The 25,757-nt window shown below is 47.9% G+C and overlaps 1 protein-coding gene across 6 annotated transcripts in view; it reads left to right on the top strand.

The window, feature by feature from the left end:
* Positions 1 to 3,581: 3,581 nt before the first annotated feature.
* nrf1 (nuclear respiratory factor 1) overlaps positions 3,582 to 25,757 on the top strand; it is an 80,622-nt gene continuing 58,446 nt past the window's right edge. The window contains exons 1-4 of one of the 6 annotated variants that reach the window (XM_038811785.1): positions 3,582 to 3,601; positions 16,914 to 17,145; positions 23,169 to 23,283; positions 25,476 to 25,602. In XM_038811785.1, coding sequence (XP_038667713.1) covers positions 16,926 to 17,145; positions 23,169 to 23,283; positions 25,476 to 25,602 — 462 coding nt within the window. In that variant the 5' untranslated portion in view covers positions 3,582 to 3,601; positions 16,914 to 16,925. Of the gene's footprint in view, positions 3,602 to 3,897; positions 3,995 to 5,950; positions 7,111 to 16,913; positions 17,146 to 23,168; positions 23,284 to 25,475; positions 25,603 to 25,757 lie in introns of those variants that run through there. The other 5 variants (XM_038811782.1, XM_038811784.1, XM_038811786.1 and 2 more) reach the window with 5 other exon arrangements.

The following is a 25,757-nucleotide window of genomic DNA, read 5'->3' as shown; positions in this document are numbered from 1 at the left end:
TTGCGGGTAGTCGGCGGCTCGATCAGCTGTGCTGGAGTGGCCCCGTGATGACTGCCCTCTGAGTTTTTAGTCGTCGAGGTGCGTTTCAGAGTTTGAAGGGGATGGATCCCAAGGTGGCCGCCCCCATGAGTCGCACATGGCCGGCCGCACGGAGGATGATTGCCAAGATGGCTGCCCCCATGAGTCGCACATGGCCGGCCGCATGGAGGAGGATTGCCAAGATGGCCGCCCCCATGAGTCGCACATGTCGGGTGGGGGCGGAGTCGGCATACAGGCTGCAGCATTTCGGGGCCTGCAGGCCTGTGAATTCAGGGAACGAGTGCTTTGAGCCGTGGGCGGGTTAGAGGCTGGGGATTCTTCGCCAGACACACTCTGGCATAGTGTCCTTTTCGCCCGCAGCTGCTGCAGGTCGCGGATCGGGCTGGGCAGTGCTGCCGTGAGTGCTGGCTTTGGCCACAGAAATGGCAGGCTGGGGCAGCTGAGTAGCTGGCTGGGGCAGCAGAGTAATTGGCTTTGGCAGCGCGGTAGCTGGGGGGCCGTGCGGCACAGGCTTGGGGGGACTGTTGGTCGGGGGTCCACGGGAAACAAGGTGAGGCTGCGGAAGGAGACTTCCATAGTGGTAGCAGCCTCCACTGTAGTGTCTAATTCCTGGGCCCCCTTTTCTAGCAATCTTTGGCGCACATAGTTAGACCTAAGGCCCGCCACGAAAACGTCCCGCACAGCAAGCTCCCTATGTTCAGCCGCGGTAACGGCTTGATAATTACAGTCATTAGAAAGATTGTTCAATTCCCTTACAAACTCGGCTAGCGTTTCTGTAGGCCGCTGACGGTGAGTCGTAAACACGTGGCGTGCATAAACCTCGTTAATGGGCCTAACGTACATTTTGTCCAGTATTGCCAGCGCTGCGGTGTAAGAACCGGCCGGATTTAGCTGTGTGGAGATTCTGTGGCTTACCCTCGCGTGCAGTAGGCTGAGTTTTTGTTCCTCCGTTGTTCCGGCGGTGCTGGCTTCTGCCAGGTAGGCTTTAAAACATCTCAGCCAGTGGGAAAAAATTTCCTTAGCCTCTGCATCCTGTGGGTCGAGTTCTAGGCGTCCGGGCTTGAGGGCTGCTTCCATGATTTCTTCGACTGTTTCCTGAGTATATTAAATTGTTGGAACCAACAATTCTACGGACACGTGCTTGTAGGATTAGAATAGCGGTTTTAATATACTCACAACAGAGCCAGCCGGTTAGCCATTGAACTTTCGGTGTACTGGCCGGCTGACCATGTGGCACTGATCTTTATACAGCAGCCCCAGGGGGAGGAGTCCTGGGCGGAACCAAGGGAGAAGCCCAGTACAATTCTCGAGCATTCCCAGAGCTACTCCCCCTGGCGGTCAGGTAGTGCAACTGCACTTACAATATAGGCACATGTATATACAGATTATAATCCGGTGTGAATGACATTCACCACACTTAGGCAGGATGATTTTCCTTTGAAAGATATTTTCCATTATGTGCTGGAAAATGGCACATGCCAACAAGACTCCTAAAGGCACGTGGTTGAATTCATACAAGCCCTTATGGGTGTTGGTAGTTGTGTATTTTCTGGATGCCGTATCAAGCTCGAGCAGGAGGTACACATGGTTTGGCTTGATAAAAGTGTGGCCTCCTGCCAGGTTTGCATAGAGATCCTAGATGTGCGGTATAGGGTCTAGACGGATGGCTCTGTTAACAGTTAGTTTATAATGCCCGCAAAGGCGAACCGACTTGTCGGGCTTGAGGATCAGGACTACTGACCGGGACCATTCCACAAATTGCAACAGATGTATGATGCCAAGTCTCTCCAATCACTCAGGTTTGGTGTCCACCTTGAGATAGGGGACTGGCCGTGCCTGAAATACTTAGGTAGGGAATCGGAGACGACGTAGATTTTTGCTCTTGGTCCCTTGATTTTACTGAGACCTTCCTGAAATACCTTGGGGTATTTTCCGATGACCTTGTATAGAACGTCAATTCCATTTTGAAAATATGGAGCCAGTCTCTGCCCCGAAGGTACAGTTTAACTGTACCATTTTGTCCTGTTCGAGCTGGTGGATTTGTAAGGCCTGGGCCTACAGTGACTTTGACTTCTGGCCTGGGTGGCATGCGTACTATCGATTCTGGAAGCCTTGACTTGGGTGTGTCCTTTGGCCTTGCGACTGGTCCCTGAAGTCCTCTAGGGAAACTTCCCTAATATTTCTGGAATTTCATGTTGATCCATCCATATTCTTGAGTGCTGTGATTGAGTGATGAACAGGTGGTGGGTGGGGCTCATACATGAGCAGCACAGTAGCAATAGTGGATAGCACTGTGGCTTCACTGCACCAGGATCCCAGGTTCGATTCCCTGCTGGGTCACTGTCTGTGCGGAGTCTGCACGCTCTCCCCATGTCTGCATGGGTTTCCTCTGGGTGCTCCGGTTTCCTCCCACAGTCCAAAGATGTGCAGGTTAGGTGGATTGGCCATGATAAATTGCCCTTAGTGACCAAAAAGGTTAGGAGGGGTTATTGGGATAAGGGGATAGGGTGGAAGTGAGGGTTTAAGTGGGTCGTGCACTCAATGGGCCGAATGGTCTCCTTCTGCACTGTATGTTCTAAGTTCAATGTTCTATGAGTGTTTGTGACAGGGAAACTGGTCTTCCTACACGGGGGCTCCCTACATGAGCACACTATCGTCCATTGACCCTTGAAGTTCCTGGGCTCCTTTCTTGGCCTTCTCTGTGGACATGGACACCAGTTCTATGGCTCTTTTAAGGTGGGTTCTGCTAGTAGCTATTGCTGTGTCACGATGTTGTTTCTCCCACATTCCAATTGGTCCTGTAGCATCTCAGGAAGGGATGGCCTATAATCACACTGTTCTGCCAGCTTCCTGAGCCTGGCCAGGATTCTCCAGGCGTACTCCAGCTGTGTTAAATCTGCAACGCTGGAGAATTATCGATGGTCTTGGGTCATAATGGTTTGCCACTAACTCTACCAGTTTGGTAACGATTTGTGAGTCCGGGGCTGCCAGGTACGTCAAACCTTTAATGATGCCGATCGTCATCTTATATGCCATTAGCACTAAAAGCATTGTGCATTCTTTCAGCATACTGGGGCCAAACCTCTACGCCCGTATCTTTTGGCCCCAGTATGCCTAATTGAGGCATTTCCGGGTTATCCTCGCACTTCATTCTTTACTGGAGTTTCGAGGAAGGTTGTCCAGAGTCTGGTCCAGAGGGCAGTGGGTCTAGTGTCACATGTAGGCCAGACCAGGTATCTAGGGCAGATTTCCTTCCCTCGGGAACATTAGTTTTAGGATAAGGGGCAGCAGATTTAAAAGAGATGAGAAGAAATTACTTCTCTCAAAGGGTGGTGAACCTGTGGAACTCACTACCCCAGAGTGCATTAGACGCTGGGCCATTGAAGAGGTTTCAGGAGGAGATAGGCGGATTTTTAGTTAGTAACAGGTTGAAAGGTTAGAGAAGGGACAGGATGGCGGAGTTGGGGCCTAGTGGAGATCAGACAGAACTGAATGGCGGAGCGGGCTCCAGGGGCTGAATCGCCTCAGTCCTGTCGCCAGTTCTCGCGTTCCAGTGAGCCAGGTGGGTTTTTAACGACAATCGACGATAGTCGTCATGGTCCCCATTGCCGAGACTCGTTTTAGATTCCAGATTCATCAATTTCATTTACACCCCACCAGCTGCCCGGCTGAGATTCGAAACCCCGTCCCCAAAACAAAAAGCCTGTGGCGCGGCTGCTGCAGCCGCAGGCGCACTGAGTCTGCGCAGGACTTGGCGCGCGGGGGGCGGAGGAGAGGGGCGGTACGTCAGCCGCTGCGTGGCCACGTTGAGCGCGCGTGGCGCGGAGAGGGATTACGTCATGCGGAGCGCGGGGTGAGGCAGGCGGGCGGACGGGTGGGGGAGGGGCCGGCACAGGAGCTGGCAGCGCAGGCACAGAGAGACCGAGTTCCAGGCCATCGGCGCAGCCGCTCTGAGGTTAGTGCTCACCGCGCATTCTCCAAATTTCAGCCCTGGCGCAGTCGCAAATCGGACCCCAAAAGCCGCCCGGTCGCCGAAACGGGTGTTTTACTTCATAAAAGAGCGAGAAGGAGTCCCAGGAGGGGCTTTTGCGCGGCGGGGAAGAGCTTAGCTCGCAAGCCAAGGGGGCCTAGGCCGCACTAGGCCTGCCCCATCGCAGGGCTGGATTTTGGCGGGACTAAGGGAGGAGGAAAGAAAGGAGTGTGTGCGGGAGGAGGAGGAATGAAACTCCTGAGGACTGCGCAGGCTGGAGGGAAGGAGCAGATCCTCAATCCTGCGGCCTGGGCCCTGCGCTCACCCGGGGGTGGGGGGGCTGCTGTAAATTATTTTATTAAAGGAGAAATATAGGAATTAATGGCTCCGGGTTTACTCTAACTCTTAAAATAATTCGACTCAAAATGGGTCCCATGGTGGAGTTTTTTTTAACTGATGGAATTCAAAGCATTCTTACTAATCACTGGGCTTTAATTTATTAATAATATCAAACCCGATAGACTGTCTGCAATTCTGCAGAATCGAGGGATTATCCGGTTCAGCATGTTGCATTTTATGACTTGCAGCCCATTTGCAAGGATTGTACACAATCCAGTTTTGTTTTATTTGTTGAGGGTAAAGGTGGAAGATTTATCTGCATTTAGAGTTTTCCCATTTCTGTTATTGTGATTTATATATATATATATATATATATATGTGTATACATGCTGCCTTGAAGTGAGCTTTACCCAAGTTGTTCAGTGATTGTGTTAACTCCTGTAGCTCTCAAGCACTGATTATCTTGAGAATGCTTCAAACAACATTCATTTGTTTTTAGAAAGTGCTTCTTTTGAATGAGTTTGCGTATTGTAATATTTTTAAAGGGTGGGAGGAAGTCTTGGATAAAAAAAACATTTTTGATCCTGTTTGTAAGTGAGCTGGCTATCGATCCTTCACCTGCTTGGGTTTTTGGAGATTATTTTTATTGATTTTTTTTGTTCCTTGTTTCCATGCACATTTTCAGATTTTTTCTGCACCTAACTTGAACTTTTTTTGGAGCAGTGCTGAAAATATTAAAAGATGGCAAGTGTAAAACAGGCAAAAGGGCTGAATAGGTTTTTGCAAGTGTGGAAGAAAGTAACTGGAAATGCTATTTTAAAATATGTAAAGCAAGAGGATAGATAAAATAGGGGTGGAACCATTTAAAGATTAGTGAAGGGATTGTAGAGAAACTGACATAGTATTTGAAGGAAGATGTTGGGGCTGACTGCAAGAGTACCAGATGAAAGTGTGGAGGAATAGCTAATACTGCCATATTAGAAGAGTTAGTGGGGCATGGTTGACAAGTCTTCAGGTTCAGATACAAGTGGGTATTGTGAATTGTACCAATGGTCTGGAATGATGGACCAGTTAACTGCTGGCCAAAATAAGGGGGAAAAAACCATGAAAATGGCTAAATGCATGTTTATAAAGGTATAGGGACAGTCAGTACAAACTTTTAATGAAGTAAATGGAATTCTTTCAGGAAAGTTACATAGAAGAATTTAAGACTGGGGGGGGGGGGGGTATTGAAGGTAACATGAGTAGGTAGCATTGTGGATAGCACAATTGCTTCACAGCTCCAGGGTCCCAGGTTCGATTCCAGCTTGGGTCACTGTGCGGAGTCTACACATCCTCCCCGTGTGTGCGTGGGTTTCCTCCGGGTGCTCCGGTTTCCTCCCACAGTCCAAAGATGTGCAGGTTAGGTGGATTGGCCATGATAAATTTCCCTTCGTGTCAAAGATTGCCTTTAGTGTTGGGTGGGGTTACTGGGTTGTGGGGATAGGGTGGAGGTGTTGACCTTGGGTAGGGTGCTCTTTCCAAGAGCCGGTGCAGACGCGATGGGCCGGATGGCCTCCTTCTGCACTGTAAATTCTATGAGTACCATTGGAGGGATTGCTGAAGGCAGCACGGTGGTGCCTCACGACACAGGACCAAGGTTTGATTCCGGTTCTGGGTCACTGTCCATGTGGAGTTTCAGCATTCTCCCCGTGTTTGTGTGGGTTTCGCCTCCACAACCCAAAAGATCTGCAGGCTAGGTGGATTGGCCGCACTAAATTGCCCCTTAATTGGAAAAAATGAATTGGGTACTCTAAATTTAAAAAAAAAGAGGGATTGCTGAAGGAATAAAATGGATGTTTCTTGAATTGGCAAAGAGTTAACTCTTAAGGTGTGCTTAAGAGATCTGTATAGAACCTTCTTGGCTCTGGTAGCATTTGCTTCTGAGAGGTTGTCGCTTTAAACTCCATTGAAGAAATATGTATTCTTCAGTAAATATAACTTCAGTAAAGTACCAAGAGAATGTGGATTTACCCGATTGCGCCATTTTGGCCAAGATATTAAACCTAAGTCCTGCATGTTCAAATGGGTTTAAAAGATTCTTGGTGCTATTGGGGGAGAAAATACAGGTACACTGGCCAGTATTCATTTCTCAGCCATGTGCAATCATTAGGGGGAGGTGGTGGTTTAGTGGTATTATCACTGGACTAGTAATCCAGAGGCGAAAACAGAAAATACTAGATAATTTCTGACAGCATCTGTGGAGAGAGAAAGGAGCTAACATTTCGATCCTGGGTGACAAGAGTAGTGGAAATAGGATTGGATTTGTACTAGTGGGAGAGTGGGGAGGAGACATTGGGCTGGATAGATGGAGATTGACAAAGGTGTGCACAGAAAGACAAAAGGAATGTCAGTAAGGGTGATTTAAGGCTAAGAAGGGTGCTGATAGCACATAAAGAGATTAATATATATGAATGTCAGAACAAAGTTGAGCAGTGTGCCAAATGGCAACTAGGAAAAGATAGCCCAAGTGGAGGAGGGGAACAACAGTGAGGGAAAAACAGATCGATGGGAGGAGAAATGGAAATAAATTGATAGAAAGAAAAATGGGGTGAAGGTGGAGAAGAGAGTTCACAGTCTGAAGCTGTTGAGCTCCATGTTAAATCCTGAAGGCTATAACGTACCTGATCGGAAGATGAGGTGCTGTTCCTCCAGTTTGCAGTGCGCTTCACTGGAACATAGCAGCAGGCCTAGGAAAGACATGTGGATATGAGAGCAGTATGGTGAGTTGAAATGGCAAGCGACGGGATGGTGTGGGTCCTGCTCAAGGGCACATCAAAAAGGCCGGCACGCTGGCACAATGGTTAGCACTGTTGCGTCACGGTTCTGAGGAACCAGGTTCGATCCTGGCCCCGGATCACTGATCGTGTGGAGTTTGCACATTCCCCCCCCGCCCCCCCCCCCCCCCCCCCCACATGTTTGCATGGGTCTCACCCCGACAACCCAAAGATGTGTAGGGTACGTGGATTGGCCACACTAAATTGCCCATAATTGGAAGATAAAGAATTGGGTACTCTACATTTATTTTTTATTTTAATAAAGGACAAACCAAAGGTGTTCTGCAAAGCGGTCACCCAGTCTGCGTTTAATCTCGCCAATGTAGAATAGACCGCATTGGGCACAGGAAATCGACCAGACTGCAGGAAACCGAAAATACTGGACAATCTCAGCAGGTCTGACAGTATATGTGGAGAGAGAGAGAGAGAAGGGAGCTAATGTTTCAAGCCTGGACCCAGGATAATGATCCTGGGACCTGGATTTGAATATCATCATGACAGGTGGTGGAATTTAAACTCCAATCAAATGTCTGGAATTACAAGTCTAATGATGACCATTAAACCATTGTCGTAAAAACTCATCTGGTTCACTAATGTCCTTTTAAGAACATAGAATTTTGCAATGCTTTCCGGGGGGGGGGAGGGAGATTTGTCATCCGTGCCTGGTCTGGCTGACATGTGACTCCAGACCCACAGCAATGTGGTTGAAAAATGCCCTCTGAAATGACCTAGCAAGCCACTCCATTGTATTTAACCACTGAAAACACAAGATGGAATGAAACCGGGTGGACCACCCAACATTGACCCAGGCATCGGAAATAGCAAACCCAGCCCTGTTGACCCTGCAAAGCCCTCCTTAACTAACGTGTGGGGGTTTGTGCCAAAATTGGGAGAGCTGTCTCACAAACTAGTCCAGTAACTGCCTGACATAGTCATACTCACAGAATCATACACCACTATCACCATTCCGGGTATGCCCTGTCTCACCGGCAAGACAGACCCAGCAGAGGTGGTGGCACAGTGGGAGGGAGTTTTCCTGGGAGTCCTCAACATCAAATCTGGATCCCATGAAGTCTCAGGTTAAACGTGGGCAAGGAAACTTGCTGATTACCACATACCATCAACTGATGATTCAGTACTCCTCCATTTTGAACGCCACTTGGAGGAAGCACTGAGAGTGGCAAGGGTGCAGAATATACTCTGGATGGGAAATGTCCATCACTAGGAGCAGCTCGGTAGTGCCGCCACAGACCAAGCTGGCTGGGTCTTAAAAGTCATCGCTGCTAGACTGGGATTGCAGCAGATGTTCGGGGAATCGAGAGGGAAAAGCATACTTTACATCATTCTCACCAATCTGCCTGCTGCAGATGCATCAGTCCGTGGTAGTATTGATAGGTGTGACCGCTGAGACAAAGTCCTAGCAACTCCAGACTTGTCATCCATGAGGTGCTAAAGGCCATCCGCAGCAGTAGAATTGTACTCGACCATAATCTGCAACCTTGTGGCCCTGCATAGCCGCCACTCTACCATTACCACCAAGCCAGGGGATCAGCCCAGGTTCAATGAAGAGTGCAGGAGAGCATGTCAGGAGCAATGTCAGGCATACCGAAAAATGAGGCGTCAACCTAGGGAAGCTACAACATAGGACTACTTGTGTGCCAAACAACATAAGCAGCAAGTAATTGAGCTAAGCGACTCCACAACTTAAGCATCAGATCTAAGTTCTGTAGCCATGCCGCATCCAGCCATGAATGGGGTGAACAATTAACTCACTGGAGGAAGAGGTTCTACAAATATCACCTCCTTAATGATGGAGGAGTCCAGCACATCTGTGCAAATGACAATGCTGAAGCATTCACAACAATCTTGAGCCAGAAATGCCGAATGGATGAACCATCTCTATCTCCTCAGGAAGTCCCCAGCATCACTAGATATCTTCTGTCAATCGATTCACTCCGCCTGATATAAAGAAATGGCGGAAGGTACTGGTTATTGAAACGCTATGGGCCCTGACAATATTCCGGCAATAGTACTGAACACTTGTGCTCCAGAACTTGCCGTGCCCCTAGCCACCCTGTTCCAGTACAGGGACAGCACTGGCATCTATCTGGCAATGTGGAAATTGCACGTGTCCTCTACAGAAGAAACAGGACAAATTCAACTGAGCCAATTACTGCCCTATCGGTCTATTCTCCATCAGAAAAGTGATGGAAGGAGTCATCAACAGTGCTATCAAGGCACATACTCGGCAATAACCTGCTCATGGACACTCTGGGTCACTCTGCTCCTGACCTCAATGCACCCTTAGTTCAAACATGAACAAAAGAGCTGAATGCCAGAGGCGAAAGTTACTGCCCTTGACATCAAGGCAATATTTGACTGAGAATGGCATCAAGGAGCCCGAGCAAAACTGGAGTCAATGGGAATCGGGTGGAGGGGCGACGACTCTCCGCTGGTTAGAGTGTTGGAATTCTGCCCGGCACAAAGGAAGTTGGTTTAAAGTTAGTCAGAACTCCAGGGCGTCACTGCAGGAGTTCCTCAGGGTAGTATCCGAGGCCCAACGATCTTTAGTTGCTTCATCAGTGAACTCCCATCATAAGGTCAGAAGTGGGGATGTTTGCAGATGACTGCACAACGTTCAACACCATTCATGACTCGGATAATGAAGCAGTCCATGTCCAAATGCAGCAAGACCTGGACAATATCCAGGTTTGGGCTGACTAGTGGTAAGTTACATTCTTGCCACACAAGTGCCAGGCAATGACCGTCTCCTACAGTAAAGGAATTAACCATTGCCCTTGACATTCAATGGCATTACCATTGCTGAATCCCCCACAATCAACATCCTGCAGTTACCATTGATCAGGAACTGAACTAGTGCTGTGACTACCAGAGCAGGCCATAGGCTAGGAATCCTATGGTGAGTAACTCGCCTCCTGACCCCCCTCGCCAAAAACCTGTCCGCCATCTACAAGGCACAAGACAGGTGTTATGGGCCAGGGTTTAGAGAACCCCATAGTGTAGCATGGAGTTCACCTGACCCACAACTTTTAATAGATTGTGGTATGGGGAGCACACGGCCCACTGTACAGGTGTGGTACAGCAGAAATGGAAAAGTATTTTTTAAAAACCAAACCGTGTTTCTGAACTCAAGGTAACCTTTTTAAAACATACAGTGAACATCTTAGCAACCATTAATTCAAATACAACCCCCAAAGAATACAACACTAAGTAATCCTTGAAGCTTTCCTTTTAACATCCATAAGACTTGAACACCTTTTACAAGAAGCACATCAGGTTAAAGTCACTACTGTTATAAGTTTTAAACCACCAGGATCGATTTACACTCTTTAGATTACAGAGAGAGATTCATACACCTGGCTGTGACTGCAGCTATCCAGCTCTGAAAACAAAACTAAAACACACCGTGCAGCAAACAGCCTAAAATGAAAGTAAAAAGCCGACAGGCAGCCCAGCTCCACTCTCTGACATCACTGCAGTAATAAACACTTATTTCTTAAAGGTACTCTCACATGACACAGGAGTATAATGGAATACTCACCACTTGCCTGGATGAATGCAGCTTCAACAACACTTAAGCTCAACACCATCCAACAAAAAGCAGTCTGCTTGATTGCTACCCCTTCCACAAACATTCAACCCTCCACCACCGACGCACAGTGACAGCCGTGTGTACCATTTACAAGATGCACTGCAAGTAACCTGCCAAGGTTCCTTAGGCAACACCTTCCTCATCCACAACCATTACATCTAGAAGGTCAGGAGCAGATAACCTGGGAATCCCACCACCTGGAGTGTCACCTCCAAGCCACTCACCACTCTGACTTGGAAATTTAAAATAGTCTGTGCCTGCATGTAGCAAAATCTGGACAACATCCAGGCTGGTAAGTGGCAAGTAACATAAGTGCTAGGCAATGCCATCTCCAACAAGAAAGAGTCAAACCACTTATCTGTGCTATTCAATGGCATTACCATTGTTAAGTCCCGGGCATCAATGTTGACCAGAAACTAGCTGGACCAGCAGCGTAATTACTGTGGCTTCAAAAGGTCCTGAGGAGTATTCTGCAGTGTGTGACCCCTCCTGATTTATCAAAGTCCTTACCTGTCCACAAGGCATAAATCAGGAGCATGATGGAATATTCTCGACTTAACTGGATGAGCGCAGCTCCAACTCATTCAAGACGTTTAGCACTACCTGGGACCAAGCAGCTTACTCAATTGGCATCCTATCCATTGCCTCAAATATTTGCTCGCTCCCTCCACCATCTTCACAAAGTAGCAGGATGGCTCATTACCAGGGCAGTTAGGGATTGGCAGCAAATACTGGTTGTGTCAGCAAACATCCGCTGTTATCTCATTTGCAGTTTGATAGTTGCTTTAAAAAGATGCAGGAAGAAAATGAGAATATTTATTTTATGTTTTTGTTGCTGAGTAGTTGTGATTTGAAATACTGTCTGAAACGGTGTTTGGTAGATTCAGTAGCAACTTTCAAAAGGAGTGGGATATATCGTTGAAAAGTAGAAATTTGTAGTACTATGGTGAAACAGCAGAGGGCGCCTATTCCGTGTTTTTGAGGATGGAGCTAGCAGTTCCATAAGTGGAACCAGTGGATGTGGTATATGTGGATTTTAAGAAGACATTGAGGTAACACAAGCATTTTGCATAAGATTGGGCTCACGTTTGTGACTTACATTAGCATGGATTGGATAACAAACAGGAATAAAGGGGTCATTTTTCAGCGTGTACCAAGTGGAGCACAAGGATCAGTGCTTGGGAACTACAGCCTACAACAATGGCTCAGATCAGACTGAGTGTAGTACATCTTAATTTTGCTGACGATGCAAAACCGGGTCAGAAATTAAACTGTGAAGAAGGTGAATGAGAAGTATTTGAGTCTGTTTAAGTGATTGGGCATGAAGGTGACATGGACTATAATGTGAGGAAGAGCAAAATTACCCACTTTTGCAGGGAGAATGGAAAAGCAGAATATTTTTGAACGGTGAAAGACTAGCAAATGTTGGCATTTAGCAGGATTTGCACACTTTAATTTATTTTTTTTAAATATCCAATTAATGGGCTATTTTAGTGTGGCCGTTCCACCTACCCTGCACATCTTTGGGTTGTGGGGTGAGACCCATGTAGACAGGGGTAGAATGTGTGCAAACGTCACATGGGGCCAAGATCGAACCCGGGTTCTCAGTGCCGAAAGGCAGCAGTGCTAACCACTGTACCGCCCGTTTGGGGGGGGGGGGGGGTTGTGTATTTAATAGACTACAAGAACATCACAAGGAATGGGAACATGAGTAGACCATATGGCTCATTGAGTGTTCTCCACCATTCAGTGCAATCGTGGCTGATCTTCGGTTTCAACTCCCGTTTTCTCACCTGCTCCTCAGATCCCTTAATCCTTGAGAGACCAAGAGCCCTTCTATCCCAGCCTTCAAGTCTTGGCTTTGGTGTTGAGTAATTTTTTAAAAAAATTTGTGTACCCAATTCTTTTTTTTTCTAAGTAAGGGGCAATTTAGCGTGGCCAATTCACCTACCCCGCACATCTTTAGGTTGTGCGGGTGAAACCCACGTAGACAGAGAGAGAATGTGCAAACTCCACACACGCTATGCCCTGGGGCCGGGATGGAATTTGGGTCTTCAGTGCTGTGAGGCAGCAGTGCTAACCACTGCGCCGCCGTCTCCACTACTGTTGTGTTATTTTAAATTCAGTGGCTCACTCCAAGGGTAAATTGTACACGCCCACAGACAAGGGCATTGTTCTGTGGCAATTTAGGGGAATCATCTTGGTAATGTCTGGTGGCAAATGGGGGCTTGTGTCTTGCATTGTACAAAACTGTTTAATATTCAGTGATATTTCAAGCAGCTTGTTACATGGTGGTATAACTTAATTCATACATTTGATCCTGTTTTAGATTAAATGAAAGCGTGTTACACAAATTGCAGCTTCACTAACTAACCTTACTCTGCAACAGATTAGCACTGCTTGGTTGCACATTGTGGTTTCTTTCTAGTTAACATTAAATCATTTATGAGTGACTAGTATCAATGCAGTTCTTGCTTCAAACACCTAATGTTGGAAGTGAAGCTGTTCTGCGTTACAAGGTTGGACCAATTCACACTGCAGCTAAATTATAACCAGAATTTACTGCACCTTCCCTCTGGCAGTGTGGGTCTGATTCGCACATATAGAGGATACCATAATAGTGCTCCCTGGAATGTTCTGTATAGGTTCACTCCTTTAGGGGGTATTTTTCTAAGGTAATCACAGAGCAATATCTCTCACTTGCTCAAGTGTGTTCCATATACATCACCATCAAAGAAGTTTGCATCCGATGTGTATCCTTAGATTTGCTTGCGCTTGTATACTCAGTGAGCAAGTAACTGAAGCAGATGAATTATCAGCTGAGCAGCTTTGGTGGAATTGCACACCAAGATGCACTGTAGAAACTCACCCGTGCTTCCTGGCAGCATATCCCAACGTCATTGTCTTCATCACCTGCAAGGTCAAGAATGGCTGTGCTTGGTCCATGTTCCACTTTAAGTCACAGATCATCCTGGCTTAGAATCATAGAATCCCTACAGTGCTGAAGGTGGCTATTCGGCCCATTGAGTCTGCACCAACCTTCTGAAAGAACACACTAGATAGGTCCATTCCCCTGCCCTGTCCCCATCACCCCACCTAATGTGCATGTCCTAGGATACTAAGGGCCAATTTAGCATGGCCAGTCCACCTAATTTATACACAGGGGCAGTACAGTGGTTAGCACAGTTGCTTCACAGCTCCAGGGTCCCAGATTCGATTCCCGGCTTGGGTCACTGTCTGTGCGGAGCCTGCACATTCGAACATAGAACATACAGTGCAGAAGGAGGCCATTCGGCCCATCGAGTGCATCAACCCACTTAAGCTATCACTTCCACCCTATCCCCGTAACCCAATAATCCCTCCTAACCTTTTTGGTCACTAAGGGCAATTTATCATGGCCAATCCACCTAACTGCGCGTCTTTGGACTGTGGGAGGAAACCAGAGCACCCGGAGAAACCCACGCAGACACGGGGAGAACGCGTAGACTCCGCACAGACAGTGTGGCGAATTGAACCTGGGACCCTGGTGCTGTGAAGCCACAGTCTTTCCCCGTGTCTGCGTGGGTTTCCTCTGGGTGTTCCGATTTCCTCCCACAGTCCAAAGATATGCAGGTTAGGTGGATTGTCTATGCTAAATTGTTCTTGGTGTCCAAAGAAAAGGTTAGGTGCGGTTATAGGGTGGAGGTATGGGCTTAGGCAAGGTGCTCTTTCCAAGGGCCAGTGCAGACTTGATGGGCCGAATGGCCGCCTACTGCACTGTAAATTCTATGATTTGGACTGTGGGAGGAAACTGGAGCACCCGAAGGAAACCCACACAGACAAGGGGAGAATGTGCAACTTGTGTCATTTGTTCCTTTGTCACGATTGGGTTAAAGTGCTGGTACTCACTAACTGAAGTAGTTTGGGAGTTCTTTCACCAGGTTGACTGCGGTTTAAGTCGAAGGTCCGTCAACACTACCTCAAAGGTGACTGGGGATAAGGAATAAAATGCTTTCCCTGCCAGCAATTCCCAGAATTAAAAAAAGTGGCTTTATGACACTTAATATGTACACACAGCTATCCCTTCCCGTGTCTCTTTAAAGTCCACTCATCTTTCTTTTGCATCTCTTGCACTCATGCTAAGAATGATCTCTGAAATCTAATGAGATGGGGTGTCGAGGTGCTCCCATGCTTCTGCCACTGGGTTTTTGGATATGCCTGAAATAACTCCTGAAGAACTCTGCCTCTTAAGTTGAGCCGCTTAACATATTGTTTTGATATTGTCATGCAGTGGGATCTGATTAGATAAGCCGGGAATTGAACCCGAGGTGGCTGATTTGGTAACCGGTTGTTTCCTTGACATCACGTGGTAGAATTTTTACTTTGGGAACAATTGAGAAATTGTGGCAAAATTTGTCTTGAAATTGCGCTGGTTGAGTTCGTCACTTTAAACATTCAACAGCATGATCAGCAGAAATGGATAGTATTTTAAAAAATGTTTATGGCTCAGCAAAGCTTATCCGAAGAGCAACTGAGACGTGTAGACAGGTGAGGAGACCCATATTCCGTAACTGATCTGTGTTCAGAGAGAAACGCTCTTTCCCTACCCTTGAATGTACCCTCATCCCAATCTGCTACACCAGGAATCATAGAATTTACAGTGCAGAAGGAGGCCATTCGGCCCACCGAGTCTGCACTGGCCCTTGGAAAGAGCACCCTACCTAAGCCCACACCTCCACCCTATCCCAGTGACCCCACCTAATCTTTTTGGACACGAACGACAATTTAGCATGGCCAATTCACCTAACCTGCACATCTTTGGGCTATGGGGGAAAACCCACGCCGACACGGGGAGGACGTGCAGACTCCGCACAGACAGTGACCCAAGCCGGGAATCAAACCTGGGACCCTGGAGCTGTGAAGCAACTGTGCTACCGTGCTGCCCATATCGCCGTCTTCAAAAGTAGACAATTATTACATTATTGTAACATCCACTCGGGCTACTGGATGACACTAATGAGTACCAACAATTTTTAAACATTTATTTTTATGCCATTTTTAAAGCTAATTATCTCATCCTCTCTGATCCACTGACTGATTGATTGTAAAGCAATACGGTTTTTAAAGCTTTTTGGGATGTCCAGAGGTGCTAAATAGCTCTTCTCTCAAGGTCTTTAGTACAGAAATGCTAACTCCGTTGCAGAGTCAGTGCTGTTGCCCCGATTGAGATCAGCTAACTGAACATGGACTTTATGGGAAAATGTGCTCCTCATTGTTTCTATAGCTCAGTAAACTCTGTGGATAAATTTGCTGAGCCACTTACCTTTTCTTTAATCCAGTCTTCTGCTGATTTTATTTCTGTTGCTGACCAGTTTATTTACATGGTGAATGTTGAGAAGTCTGCTGGAGCTAACACTCAGTCACACTGGAGCAAGCACTCGGTCAATTTGATAATGACGTTCCCTCACCCTCCATACAACAATAACCCCTAAAATAATTCATAGAATTTACAGTGCAGAAGGAGGCCATTCGGCCCATCGAGTCTGCACCGGCTCTTGGAAAGAGCACCCTACCCAAGGTCAACACCTCCACCCTATCCCCAAAACCCTACCCAACGCTAAGGGCAATTTTGGACACTAAGGGCAATTTATCATGGTCAATCCACCTAACCTGCACATCTTTGGACTGTGGCAGGAAACCGGAGCACCCGGAGGAAACCCACGCACACACGGGGAGGATGTGCAGACTCCGCACAGACAGTGACCCAAGCCGGAATCGAACCTGGGACCCTGGAGCCATTGAAGCCATTGTGCTATCCACAATGCTACCGTGCTTCAGTTTTTTGAAGAAACTAGACAGACCCTTCCCAGCCATCATGTAAAACTTTAGGCTCAGAATATAATTACATTTTTAATGGATATATAAAAATAGAGATATAGATAATCTTTGTTATTTATGTTGGGACTACTACAAGATGGTTCTGAGTTACACAATAAGATAATTGTGCTAAAGGCTGTGAATGAGTTCATTCTCGCTGTTAAAGGCTTTGTTTTAGATTGTCTTAAGTTTTGCCAAGATTTTTGTTCTGTTCTTGATGCTAACTGCTTACCTCATGCTTCCCCCACCTGCCCCACAACACTCCGTTTCCTGTCCATAGCAGTACTGTTTGATGGAAGGAGCAAATCAAAACCACGAACACATGACAACTATCGAGGCTCACGCGGTTACCCAGCAGGTCCAGCAGGTGCACGTGGCCACGTACACAGACCACACGGTCCTGAGTGGAGAGGATGACTCGCCTTCGTCCCCCGAGGAGACCTCCTATGACGATTCTGACATCCTAAATTCAACCATCACAGACGAGGTCACCGCCCATCTTGCTGCAGCAGGTGAGACTTTAGATCGGGGAGGAAGGATGGAAGCTGATATTGCACCTGGGTGTAACCATTAAGACTGGGTCCACTTGCATGCCAGTGATTTAATCACAATTTATTCTCGCTTGCACAGAATGGCATACTGCTTTATTTCTTCCATTTTCCTTCTTTTTCTTTTACCTTTCTACCCCACTCATTTAGCTCAGTTGGCTGGGCAGCTGGTCTGTGATGCAGAGCGAGGTCAGCATTCACGTACTGGCTGAGGTTATTCTTTTTTTAAAACAATAATTTTTATTGAAATTTTTATAAAATATAAACATCTCAAATCTACTAACAAAACAACCACGGTAACCCCCCAAGAACAATACCCACCCCACTTCAAAAGCAACTACAAATGAAAAAAACGAGAACACCCAAACAACAAAAGGGAAAGAGATAACACCCGCCACATCCCACAAACCCATGTACACAGTTCTCCCTCCCACCGATCCAAACCCCTCCCTCCCCCCCACTTCGCCTCCTGCACTCCCGGCTCCACTGCAACCCCAAAAATTGCGAGTCCCCAGCCTGGCTTGACCCTGGATCCCACCACCCTCGACACCGTCCTTGCTACCCCCTTCCAAAACTCCTCCAGCGCTGGGCACACCCAAAACATATGGACGTGGTTCGCTGGGCTCCCCGAGCACCTAGCACACCTGTTTTCGCCCCCGAAAAACCTACTCATCCTCGTCACAGTCATGTGGGCCCTATGCAGCACCTTGAACTGTATGAGGCTAAGCCTCGCACAGGAAGAGGAGGAATTCACTCTCTTCAGGGCATTCGCCCATGTCCCCTTCTCAATCTCCTCACCCAGCTCCTCTTCCCATTTACCCTTCAGTTCCTCCACCGAGGCCTCGTCTACCTCCTGCATCACCCGGTATATGTTCTGAAATCCTCCCTCCTCCAACCCACACCCCCGAGAGCACCCTATCCCGCGCCGCCCCCCCCCCCGTGGGGGCAGCCAGGGGAACCCCTCCACCTGCTGCCTGGCAAACGCCCTCACCTGCATGTACCTAAACATGTTCCCCGGGGAGAGCCCAGGTTTCCCCTCTAACTCCCCCAATCTCGCGAACCTCCCCTCCACAAACAGGTCCCTCAACCTCCTAACCCCTGCCCTGTGCCAGCCCAGAAATCCGCCATCAATGCTCCCTGGGACAAACCGATGGTTCCCCCGTATCGGAGCCTCCATCGAGCCCCCCGCTTCTTCCCTGTGCATCCTCCATTGCCCCCAAATTTTGAGGGTAGCCGCCACCACCGGGCTCGTGGTATACCTCGTTGGAGGGAGCGGCAACGACGCCTCCAGGCTCGTGCCCACACATGACGCCACCTCCACCCTCTTCCATGCTGCCCCTTCCTCGTCCATTACCCACTTATGCACCATCGCTGCGTTGGCAGCCCAATAGTACCCACAGAGGTTGGGCAACGCCAGCCCCCCACTATCCCTGCCCCGTTCCAGGAACACCCTTCTCACCCTCGGAGTCCCAAGCGCCCACACAAATCCCGTGATGCTCCTGTTGACCCTCCTAAAAAAGGCCTTCGGGATAAGGATGGGGAGGCACTGGAACAGGAACAAAAACTCGGGAGCACCGTCATCTTAATGGACTGCACCCTCCCCGCCAGCGACAGCGGTAACATATCACACCTCCTTAAACTCCTCCTCCATCTGCTCCACCACCCTTGTGAGGTTGAGCTTGTGCAGGGCCCCCCAACTCCTAGCCACCTGGACCCCATGGTACCTGAAGCTCTTCCCTGCCTGCTTCAGTGGGAGCCTACCAATCCCCTCCTCTTGAGCCCCCGGATGCACCACAAACAACTCACTCTTGCCCAGGTTCTACTTATACCCAGAGAAACCCCCAAATTCACTAAGAATCCTCATCACCTCTGGCATCCCCCCCACCGGGTCCGCCACATACAGCAACAGGTCGTCCGCATAAAGCGACACTCAATGCTCCTCCCCACCCCGCACCAGGCCCCTCCAGTTCCCTGACCCCCTCAACGCCATCGCCAGGGGCTCAATCGCCAACGCGAAGAGCAAGGGGGACGGGGGCACCCCTGTCTCGTCCCCCGGTACAGCCGAAAGTACTCCGACCTCCTCCTATTTGTGGCTACACTCGCCATCGGGGCCTCATCGAGCAGCCTCACCCACCGGATAAACCCCTCCCCAAACCCAAACCTCTCCAACACCTCCCACAGATACTCCCACTCAACCCTATCAAAGGCCTTCTCCGCATCCAATGCCGCAACTATCTCTGCCTCCCCTTCCATGGCCGGCATCACAATGACATTGAGGAGCCTTCGCACGCTCGTATTCAACTGCCTTCCCTTCACAAACCCCATCTGGTCCTCATGAATGACCCCGGGCACGCAATCCTCTATTCTAGTGGCCAGGATCTTTGCCAGCAGCTTAGCATCGGCGGTTAGTAGCGAAATCGGCCTATATGACCTGCAATGCAGAGGGTCCTTGTCCGGACCAACAGGGAGCCCAACAGATCCACATACCTTTTATAAAATTCCGCCGGAAACCCGTCTGGCCCCGGAGCCTTCCCCGACTGCATGCTCTCTATCCCTTTGACCTCCTCCTCCAGCTTGATCGGCACCCCCAGTCCCTCCACCTGCTCCTCCTCCACCCTCGGGAATCGCAGCTTGTCCAAGAAGCGCCCCATTCCACCCCCCTCCACCGGGGATTCCGACTGGTACACTTCCCCATAGAAGTCCCTGAAGACCCCATTAACATCTACCCCCCTCCGCACCACCTTCCCAGCCTTATCCGTCAATCTGCCTCCGGGTCTCCGCCGGCCGCCATTTTGTCTTCCTGCCCCGCTTTTTCAGGGGTGCTTTCTCCGTTTTCCTCCTTACCCCACTCCTGGTCCGGACCATAGGACCGTAGGGGTTGACTCCTGTCCTGTTCCCACGTCGGGATTTGCCGACACAGCTCCGTTGGGGGCCCTGAAAAGAGCCCCAAAGTCCGTTTTCAGCGGGAGCTGCCAAATGTGCGGCTTAGCCCCGCATTGCCACCACCGGAGGAGGCTGAGGTTATTCATGAAGGCCCCATCTTCTCAACCCTGCCCCTTGCCCAAGGTGTGGTGATCCTCAGGTTAAATTACCACCTCTCAGCTCTTCCCATCAAAGGGGAAAGCAGCCAATGGTCATCTGTGGCTCTGGTGACTTTTTTTTACCTCACCTGCTGGAGGACAGTTCCATTGGTGTCTGCCACCCTCTGATACTTGCCTCAGTTGGTAGCATACTGTCCTCTTAATCAGAAGGTCAAGTCTGACTCCAGAGACTTGAGCCCGTAATCCAGGCTGGCATTCCCATTGCAGCACTGAGGGAGTACTGCACTGTCAGAGGTTTAAACTAAGACTGCCTTTTCAGCTGGACATAAAAGACCCCACAGCATTATTTCAGAGAAGAACTGGGGAAAGGACCTGGCTACTATTTACCCTTGACTCAAAGCAGAATAGATTATTTGGTAATTTATTTCCTTGCTGGTTGTGGGAACTTGTGTCTGTAAATTGGCTGCTGTGTTTCCTCTATTACAGCAATGAGTTTATGTTTTTTTTAAAAGGGCTATAAAGCTTTTCCTTTCCCAAAATGGCTATTCATTTGTTGGTGCTTTTTAGCTTCACATATGGAAAAATGACCATATGAATGAAGCACTGGAAACACACTGATAAGGAATGCTTAAACATGGCTTAAGCAAGAAAAAAGTAGCATTGACTGTGCAGTGGATGCTTGAGCCAGCAGAGGGTGCTGGAGAGCCATCAGAAAAATGAGCTAATGTCTGCTGTGAAACCGTGTGACTCTTAGCTAATGTCAATTAACGAGGCATTAAGAAGAAGAAAATCACATTATAGAAGGAGACACCACTACCGTTGAAATTCCTTTAAATAAAGCTGGATTCAGTGATTTTTCAATCTAGTTTTCCTCCTGCTGAAATTCACTCCTGGGGCCACAAAAATGTTACGGTGCAGAAAGAGGCCATTCAGCCCACCGTGTCTGTGATAGCTTTAAAGGGAAAACTAGCCACCCCTTCTAACGCCATCTTCTAGCACCTGGTCCATAAACTTACAGATTGCACCACCGCCGACATAGATCCAGGTGCCATTTAAATGAATTGAGGGATTCTGCCTCAGGGTTCTGGGCAGTGAATTCCAGACACCTATCATCCTCTGGGTAAAAACGCTTTTCTTAATACCCCCTCTGATCCTTCTATTAATTACCTTACATTTGTGCCCCTGGTAATTGTGGCCTATCTGCTGCTACTCTATCTAGGCCCCTCAATCAAGTCACCCAATCCTATCCAATCTCTCCTCATAGCTGCAATTTTCCAGCCCCGGCAACATTCTTGTCAATCTCCTCTGCACTCTCTAGGGCAAAAATGTCTTTCCTGTTATGTTGTGACCAGAACTGTACACAAAACTCCAGCTGAGGCCTAACCAGCATTTTATACAGTTCCAGTATTACATTTCCGCTTTGGTTTTCTATAGCTCGTGCAATAAAGAAAAGCATTCCATGTGCCTTCTTTACCACTTTATTTACATGTCATAGACATAGAATTTACAGTGCAGAAGGAGGCCATTCGGCCCATCGAGTCTGCACCGGCTCTTGGAAAGAGCACCCTACCCAAGGTCAACACCTCCACCCTATCCCCATAACCCAGTAACCCCACCCAACACTAAGGGTAATTTTGGACACTAAGGGCAATTTATCATGGCCAATCCACCTAACCTGCACATCTTTGGACTGTGGGAGGAAACCGGAGTACCCGGAGGAAACCCACGCACACACGGGGAGGATGTGCAGACTCCACACAGACAGTGACCCAAGCCGGAATCGAACCTGGGACCCTGGAGCTGTGAAGCCATTGTGCTATCCACAATGCTACCGTGCTGCCACCTTCAGGAACTGTGCACATCACACCACTATCTCACTACACCTCCTCTCAATATCCTCCTGTTTATTGTGTATTCCCTAGCTTTGTTTGCTCTCCCAAATTGCATCCGCTCAGTGAGAATCCTGGCTGGGGTTTCATTTTCCCCCCCTCAACCGCAAGAGTAATGAAGACAGTTGTGGAAAACCGCACCTTTGCAGCAGACTGCTCCTGGACCTCCGTGGTCTGTTTGGCTCAGTATTACCCCACGGGGTGCGATCCCACTTCTGGCTGAGCTAAACCTTGGCCCTGTCTCCTCGCCCTACCCCACAGTAAATTAACCGCATAAGCCACAGTTTGGCGATCATCAAATCGAGTTTAATTACCCGCTGTATTTTGGGCACAACCTTTATTTCACAGTCTCCCAGTTCTTTAACCATGTGATGATGTAATGCGTGTCTCACAAAGTGTTCAGAATAGCAGCTACCCAAGTACTTATTTATTTCCTAACAAATAGCTGAGTCTCAGTGAAACGCAGAAAGCAGGGAATTTCCAGGTTCAGTTCCCAGCCTGTGCTCAGTTAGCTGTCCCCAGCCAAGTTCAGATAAAAGCACAGAAAAACCTCCGGCACAGGAGCTGATCAGCTATCGGAGGCTGAGTGGAATTCTGCACACTCACACACCCACACCACACACAAAAAACTAAAAGATTAACCGGTTGTTATTGCATTGCTGCTTGTGGGATCTAGCTCTGCAAAGATTGGCTCCTGCATCCCTGTTGCTCGGCGCAGCATTGCCGCTGTTTCCACCTTCACCGACAGACCTGACTGTCGCAGATGAAGGCATTTCTGATTTCAAACCAAAACTTTGTGGGGGTTGGGGGAGATTGTATAATCCGAACTCAGGATTAAACTTCCAACTTCCATGTTGCGCTTTACTTTTTGTTTTGTTTTATATTGGGAATTTTTGTGTTGAGAATTCCAGCCAATGTGGGAGCGTTAAAGACCAATAAAGGAACAATCTCAGTGTAGCTTAGCGGCCAAAGTCGGGCATGGTTCCGAACGGAGTGAAGGTTACTTTTCTGTGGGTGAGGTGTGCTACTTTCTGACCTCTCAACTCTCTGCTTTCAGGTCCAGTGGGAATGGCGGCGGCTGCTGCCGTGGCAACGGGCAAGAAACGGAAGCGTCCCCATGCCTTTGAGTCCAATCCATCTGTACGCAAAAGACAACAAACACGTTTGCTACGGTGAGACTGCGCCCCGTAGCCAAGGAATCCCGGCCCAGAACACCAGCTCCCAAGTAAAAGATAACTAGACGAGGGTCCAGGAGAGAGCAATAAAACTGATCCCACTTGTAATGGGGTCGACTCATGAGGAACGATGAGACAAGGGTGATTTCTGAAGTTGAGAAAGAGGATGGTTAGGGAGGGCGTGGGTGAGGGAGGTGGGGGTTGGAGTCCCATCGAGGAATGGAAAATACTGAAGTAAATAGTGTAGCAAGTGAAAATGTGGATTCATATTTCAAAATACTACAAAAATAGCTCTTGGTGAACACAAGTACGCCATTCAGCCCCTCAAACCCATTCAGTTAGATCATGGCTAATCTTGTACTAAGTGGAAATTAATGTCAAATAAATTTAGAACAATTAAGAAAATATTTTTTATTTGATGTGAGAGGAATGTTTAGAATAATCTGCCCTTCAAAGTAACAATGGCAAAGCACTGAGATTATTCAGAATACAACCAGATGCTGTGATGGGCGAGTGAATGTAGAGGTGATGTGTCTTGATTGGCCCAGTGACCTTTTCTTATTTGATTGATTGATTGCTTTTTTAAAAAGCTGATGTAGAATTTCACTTTTCTTTTCAAAGCAACCCCATTGGTGTAGTTAGTAAATACACTGCCCAGAGCCTGGCCGTGCACCGGGAAGATCCCTGCTTCAAATCCAGATCTGTAACTGAGTGAGTTGATCTTCTGAGGTTAAGTCACATTGTTAGAGTGGAGGGAGTTTCACTCTAAATCTATTGTCAAGCCTGGGAGTACTTGATACTGGAACCTTAGACAGAAAAGTTCTGCATTCTCTACTACTGACACCGAGGGCTGTAAATAAGCAAATTGTAGGGTCTCTTGAAATAATTTGGTGTGAGGTACCTCAGTATTCACAGCCGGCAGTGGGGGAGAACTGATCCGCCTGTTGAGCTCTGTATCAATGGTTGATCAGTTTGCTGATTAATCTGCCCTGGTGCTATTCAAAACTTCGATTCCAAAGACATTCAAACTTTTTATGCCTCAGATTGGGGAATATCTAGTAATAGTATTTAATATGCCGCCGGGTAAACTACACAACACAAGGTGGTAGCTCTCTCATGTTTAGCTTTTCTCTGGAGGTCTGAGTTTTATTTTCCAAACAGTTCCTTGTGCCAGTTGTTTGTGTGTTTTCCACCTGCGGTGCATCATTTTGAATCACATTTTTTTTGTTTATAACAGTTTCATCCAATTTTTCCACTCCTTATCATGCTACCTCGGAACGGGTATATTTCTCACAGGTGACAGTCAGCTGGCTATAATGGTGGGTCTCCCAGATTAACCTGTGTCACCACCTCCTAACAACCAGGGTCATGATCAGCAACCTTGCTTATCCTTCCCACCCCGAGCATTGGGGCAATGACTCAATTGTAGCAGCCCACCAGAGCTCTGGCAGAGATCAGCCAACTCGGCACAGACTGTGGATCAAACCCTGGACTTTCCCAACCTTGATGGCTCAGTACCACACAGGGCAGTATGTTTATTAATAGAGCCATTGGGAGAGCCCCATGCTTAGACACACTAAATAAGCATAAAAGTGTTTTGGATTTTAAGCTTGATTGAAAACCCAATATGACAGAGGTAGTCATTTAGATCAATATTGCTGCTCTGATTAAAGCTCCATGTTCTTACCGAATGCTGGTATTAGCCAGTATGACTAACTGAGAAGAGCCCTTTCTGCACTGTATACTCTTTTATATTGGTCTTTCTGGGTATCTAAAATCTGTGCAATAATGGCCCAAGATCCAAACCCCTTAGATTCTTTCTCCTTCTGCCTATAATCTCTTCTTAAAACCCATTGTCTGTAAAAGAAATGTCATTGAGAGTATTTCAAATAATTTAGTCAGCGTTATACAAGTTTTTCTTTGTGTTAGGGTAGCAGGAGAGTGGAGCTGAACCAGGGGCTGGACCAATTTACCTTTTTGGCAGTATGCTCTGGGCATGTTGGGATTAAGGAATTGAGGGCCATGGTTTGTACAATTGGGACTGTCCAGAATATTTGGGTCGAGGCCACTATTGGGAGGCACCGTATCTGTCCTTCACACTAATATGCCTGCAGTATTGGGTTCTTTATCATGAAACCAGCCCTTTCAGCATCTCATCAGAGCTTCTGTTTTTCTGCTCTCTCCCTCAGGAAACTACGGGCCACCTTAGACGAATACACAACCAGAGTTGGACAGCAGGCCATCGTGCTGTGTATCTCGCCCTCCAAACCAAACCCAGTTTTCAAAGTGTTTGGAGCTGCTCCTCTTGAGAATGTGGTAAGTCACAAATAATGTGAATGTGTGTGTCTGCATGCGGGTGTGTGTCTGTGCTCCTCTTCTGTCTTGCCCCTCATTTTAGGCTCTGTACCCCCTGGCAGAAGCTGGGTGCCAAGTTCAGCAGTGGTTCACAAGCTGAAGGGTCAGTGATTGGG

Source organism: Scyliorhinus canicula, chromosome 11, assembly GCF_902713615.1.
Source record: "Scyliorhinus canicula chromosome 11, sScyCan1.1, whole genome shotgun sequence".
Taxonomy (NCBI): Eukaryota; Metazoa; Chordata; class Chondrichthyes; order Carcharhiniformes; family Scyliorhinidae; genus Scyliorhinus; species Scyliorhinus canicula.
The sequence above is the reverse complement of the archived record's forward strand: the minus strand, read 5'-3'. Positions and strand labels throughout refer to the sequence as shown.